The sequence below is a fragment of the Nannospalax galili genome, unplaced genomic scaffold (genome assembly GCF_000622305.1).
Source record: "Nannospalax galili isolate Female #2095 unplaced genomic scaffold, S.galili_v1.0 scaffold382, whole genome shotgun sequence".
NCBI classification, from domain to species: domain Eukaryota; kingdom Metazoa; phylum Chordata; class Mammalia; order Rodentia; family Spalacidae; genus Nannospalax; species Nannospalax galili.
This window is the reverse complement of record NW_008348685.1, coordinates 2,421,515-2,427,056: the sequence shown is the minus strand read 5'-3', so window position 1 is coordinate 2,427,056 and position 5,542 is coordinate 2,421,515. Positions and strand designations below refer to the sequence as shown.

The window sequence follows — 5,542 nt, the reverse complement described above, 5'->3', positions numbered from 1 at the left end:
AAATGGGAGATTCTACAAAAATGCTAATTATATGCTCCCTTTTGATTTTTTAGAGTATATAATTGGGCCAACCTATCAATGTAAATATGAAGGAATATTTATGTAATCTATTAGTAATTTTTTTTATTTGGTCTTTTTGAGACAGGGTCTCCCTGTAGCCCCCAGCTGTCCTGGAACTCACTATGTAGACCAGGCTGGCCTTGAACTCACAGAGATCTGCCTGCCTGTGCCTCTTGAGTGCTGGGATTAAAGGCATGCGCCACCACTCCCGGCTTCTATTAGCATTTTTGTTGTTTGTGGTTTGTGCTTGTATTTCTTTTTTAAAGTGCTTTTTTACTTATTTCAATATTTTGGATTATTTTGTCATTTTCTATGCTCTGTTTTGTATTTCAGTTTTACATCATTTTCAATGTTGAAAGAATAATTGTGTAAAGACTTTCAGAGTTCTAATTTATTTTATACATTTTTCGACTCCATAAAAGTGCATTATTGCACTCCTCATTTTGTGTATTACATGGAGATGTAAAATTGCTGAAATATTCCTAGTAAACAAATAGATACTGATACTGTTCTATGTTTCTAAGTTCGTAAAAGAAAATTTCCCACAACCTTGGCTCTTTGAGTGGTTGCAAACGCAGTGGCGGTAAGTTGATGTTGACTGGTTCATGTGGGGATGGATTCTTGCTGTGTTGTCCAGGCAGGCTTTTGAAGTCCCAGGCTGAAACAATCCTCCTGCTTCAGCCTCCCAGGACTGGGATTACAGGTATGCACACCATGTGTGGGTTCTATTGTAGATTTTAATTAATGTTGCCAAAAGACCCAGGCTGATCATTTTGGTATTTTAAATGACCATATGACCATAGTTCTTTTTGTTTTGTTTTGGGTTTTCTGTTTTTGTTTTGGGTTTTTTGGGGTTTTTTTTTTGTTTTGTTTTGTTTTTTTGTCATTTTGAAACAGGGTCTCCCTGTAGCCCCAGCTGGGCTGGAACTCACTATGTAGGCTGGCCTTGAACTCACAGACCATCCACCTGACTCTGCCTCCTGAGTGCTGGGACTAAAGGCGTGTATCACCACACCCAGCACCTAAATGACCATAGATCTAAAGGTGGATGCATATAATATCCAACCATAGAGATAGGTATTTATACATTTCACTTTTGGACCCATTTCTTTGTATTCTCCTGCTTATAATAGCTATATTCATGAAAGTATACCTGAGTTCTTATGTTTGCAAAAATATGTGTTATTATTGCTGATTTTATTGTCTAAAGTAACCTTGAAGGATTCCGTCATGTTTTCAAAGGTTTCTCAAACCCCTTTTGGAAAATGTAAATAAGTATCTTCAAAAGGCTTTTGCCTTATGTTTATCTTTTCAGGAGTGTGATCTTCTGAGTTTTCTTAATATTTTTAAGATATCAACATCCAGGATTATGGTATTTGAGGTTGTCTTTCAGGACTGTGACCCAAAGAAGAATTTTGGAGTGAATTTATGCTTTGAACCCATCCCCCACCCCTAATGCCCTCTTGAATAGACACGAAGCCTGGCCTAACCAGGCTGCTGGTTAAGTGGCTATTGGAATGCAGGGATTCGACGACCCAGCTGACCTGGTCCACTGCCACCCACTTCTTTTATTCCAGGAGCAGAACCAGGCACCTTTCCTTGGGGGAATCAGTTAACCAGCTAATGGTAAGTTGGTTGTACTGAATTCCTTCCATTATGGATGGAGAAGCAACCTGATCTCACTAGAACAGATACTGACTATAGAGATGGATTGCTTTCCTCCCCTGCACTGCCTCTGACAGCACCATTGTTTATGTACTTACAGGATCCCTTGGACAGCATCAAGATCTGTACAGCATTGCTTCTTATCAAGGGACGTATGGCATAGAAGGAAAAAAGGCACCGATGGACTTATGTCCATGGAATTGATCGGTCTTGTACACATTCCATCACCTGGATGCCGCTGGACTCAGTTTTAACAATTCATTTACAGTGTTAGTTTGGAAACGAGACTGAAAATATGGGATAGTCTCACAAAACATGCTAGCTGTGTTTATGGCAATCATTCTATCCATACAACAATGCTCTTATCAGATGAAAGTTGGGAGTTTTCCATTCCTTCCACTGGTAGACCAATAGTCAAATATGATGCCAGTTCTGTCAGAGTGGGATGGGGAAATACAGTTGCTGCTAAACACAGGAACAAAGAGGTCTATTTTAGAACATCTATCAGTACTTCCATGTCTGATAGTAAAAGATAATAGTGCAGCCACCAGCCAAAGACAGAACCATTGAGTATTCAGAACCTCAGGGGATGGGGGTGTAGAACACACTGCTTGGTGGTCTAGAAAAATATAGAAGAAATAGGGATTGAGAAGTGGAAGAAAAGAAAAGTGAATATCCACATGGATTCTCAACCCGGTGATGATGCCTGTGGTCCCAGCTACTCTGGATGCAGAAGCAGGAGGAACTCTTGAGCCCAAGAGTTCAAGAGCATCTTAAGCAGCATAATAAGATCCCAACTCTTAGATAAACATATATGGTTGCATGATCAAGTGGGATGTTGGGGTGTCTTTATACATGTATCCATTATGGTTTCATGATCAGTTGGGATGTTGAGGTGTGTCTACACAAGTATACATTATGGCTGTATGATCAGGAGGGATGTTGGGGTGTCTCTTTACATGTGTATAAAATTTGTTCTTCTCTTTCCTCCTTCTTCTTACTATTTTATACACTGACTGTTGGAAGTGGCATCCAGATGAAATTGTGACTGAATATGAGATATAATTAACTACGCTTATACAATGATACCTTGACTATTGAAGGATACCATATACATAAAAATAAATACACATATTCAGGCAAATGTTGTTACTGTTTGATAGAAATGTAAATGCAGGTGAAATGGTGTGTGTAGACTACATCAGTGGTGGGGCTACTACCAAAGCTTTGAGTCCATCCTTCTGTATGCTGAATTGTGATGCTCTACCTGTTACACCACCAATATTCACATTAGGAACTTCCAAAGGGGGCATTAGGAGACCATGATACAGGAAGAAAGGGAACCAACCACCCAGTGCCCAGTCTGAGGTTTAGCTTTGTAAGCCTCTCTCCTTCTGGGTTCTGACTGGGTGTGGCAAGGCAGGGTATGGTGGCCTTCTTAGGGGTTATGGTGACAGCAAAAGGGACGCTCACAAGATATGGATACCAGCTCCAACCCCCCATTCGTGAGCTGCAGAGAACCCAGGCTTCACTAAACCTGAAACTTCTCTTGGCTTCTCGTGGTGTAGGAATACCAGCTTTTTACTACAGGTAGGATCTGTACTGCTTGTGTTTCACCCACTCAGTTCTCAAACATCTGGGTCCTTTTGTTGCTAGGAATGGAACCTAGGGCTTTGTTCATACTAGGGAAGTGCCCTACAAGTTAGCTATATCCCCAGCCCCATGTTACCAATTCTTTATATCAAAAAATGGTCTAATGAAGGAACCAATGTAGTTTAATTCATGAGTAGATGCTGACTGACACATTAGTTTAAAATGATAACCCAAATTCCATTTTTACTTCTGCTTTAATCTTGGTCCTCCAAAGCAGACATAACTCTATTGCTGCAGAACTTGCAGGACTTAAATGAATTGGAGCATGCCACGTGTTAACAAGGCTTATAAAAATATCTCTCCTGATACTATTTCATTTGCTCTTGCATTCACTCAATATGGTTTTATTGAGCAACTGCTAATAGTAACACACAAATTCACAAGATATGACCCTACAGAGAAAACGTCTGAACAGTAGGAATGGTTTTTAAAATTCTTTTTTAAGATGTGCTCACTCATTCTTTCTATTACACTTATTTATTTTCTGTGTTTGTGTGTGGACACGTGTGTGCCATGTGGAGATCAAGAGGACAACCTTCTAGAGGCAGCTCTGTCCTTCCACTGTGTGGGTCCTGGGAACCAAACTCAGGTCATCAGATATGGCAGCAGACACCTTTACCCATTGAATCATCTCCTGGATCCTAAGTTTTTAAAAGATACTTTCAAAAGACTCTACTGGAACACAGAAAATGTTAAAAACTATTTAAGAATTATAGAAACTTGGTTTCTACCATCTAGAAAATACCCATTTAAGATAACCAAATTTCTTAGCTTGATAACCTGTCAAATAATACACAACATAATAAGGCAACTCCAATCCTTAGTAATAACTCAGTAAGAGACAAGTACTACCAAAAGATTAAGAAATAGAGCAAATTTAATTCCAGGGTGTCATAGCAATCAATAACAGTGAAGCCTTGCTCCCTGATGAGGCTTTAGATTTATGTAGAATGATTCCTTAGAAATCCCTGTGAGGGAGGGCCAGTGTTAAGATTTTCATTTACTGATGAAGAAACAGATATTCACAAAAGGTAGGTGACTTACCAATGCCATACAACCAGCAGGTAGGCCAAGGCACTAGACCATAACTTTTCAGTCCTGGCTGCCAATCTTGCAGCGGCCCAGCCCCTTCCTCAGTGCCCCCATCACCTCCCGGTTCCTCAGGCTATAAATGAGGGGGTTGAGCATAGGAGTAAGGACCGTGTAGAAGATAGAGACCACTTTGTCATGGCTAGGAGCCCGATATCGCCTTGGCCTTAAGTAGATGAACATGGCTGCCCCATAGAATAGAGAGACAGCTGTCAGGTGGGAGGAACAGGTGGCTAGAGCCTTTTTTCGGGCTTGAGCAGATCGCATCCGGAGAACAGCCCCCAGGATGCGAGCATAGGATGCCACGATGATGGAGAAGGGAAGAAGAAGCATGAAAACACAGCAAGCAAAGAGTAGGGTGTCAAAAAGGGATGTGTCTGCACAGGCTAGTTTCAGTAAAGCTGGCACCTCGCAGAAGAAGTGATCCACGTATCTTGAGCCACAGTAGGGCAAGCTCATGGCTGCCACCATCTGAATCATTCCATCAAGGATCCCAAAGGCCCAGGAGCTCCCAACAATCTGAAGACAGACTTTCTGACTCATGAGGATTGGATAGTGAAGTGGGTGGCTGATGGCCACATAGCGATCATAAGCCATGAGTCCCAGCAAGAGCCCCTCGGAGCCCACAAGAGAGACAAAAAATCCGATTTGTATGCCACAACCAACAAAGGAGATGGACTTCCTGCCAGACAGGAAGTTGACTGCCATCTTTGGCACAATGTTACAGACTAACATGAGGTCCATGAGGGAAAGCTGACTGAGGAAGAAGTACATGGGGGTATGAAGTCGAGGGTCAGTGTAGATGAGGAGGACGAGGAGAACATTCCCACAGAGGGCTACTGTGAAGACTATCATGACCATAGAGAAGAGAACAAAGTCAGTCTGGCTATGGGAGAAGATGCCCAAGAGGATGAATCCATCTATCAATGATGCATTTAACCATGGTCCCATCACTCAGCAATCAAGTCACCTGAAAATGGGCACAGAGAGATTCTGAGATATGGAGTAACACATCTTTGTCTCTTCTGTTGGATAAAGCTTTTGTAATCCATCAGTTTTAAACAACATACTTTGC

The 5,542-nt window shown here is 41.5% G+C and overlaps 1 protein-coding gene across 1 annotated transcript; it reads right to left on the bottom strand.

Moving 5' to 3' along the window:
- Positions 1-4,246: 4,246 nt before the first annotated feature.
- Positions 4,247-5,418, bottom strand: LOC103744232 (olfactory receptor 56). The gene has a single exon (XM_008845962.1). It carries the CDS (start codon positions 5,416-5,418, stop codon positions 4,471-4,473), a length of 948 nt encoding a protein of 315 aa, XP_008844184.1. The 3' UTR covers positions 4,247-4,470.
- Between the last annotated feature and the right edge of the window lie 124 nt (positions 5,419-5,542).

Bases quoted from the DNA above. Each gene is read 5' to 3' on its own strand.
- LOC103744232 (XM_008845962.1), bottom strand. From the start codon at position 5,418: ATGGGACCATGGTTAAATGCATCATTGATAGATGGATTCATCCTCTTG.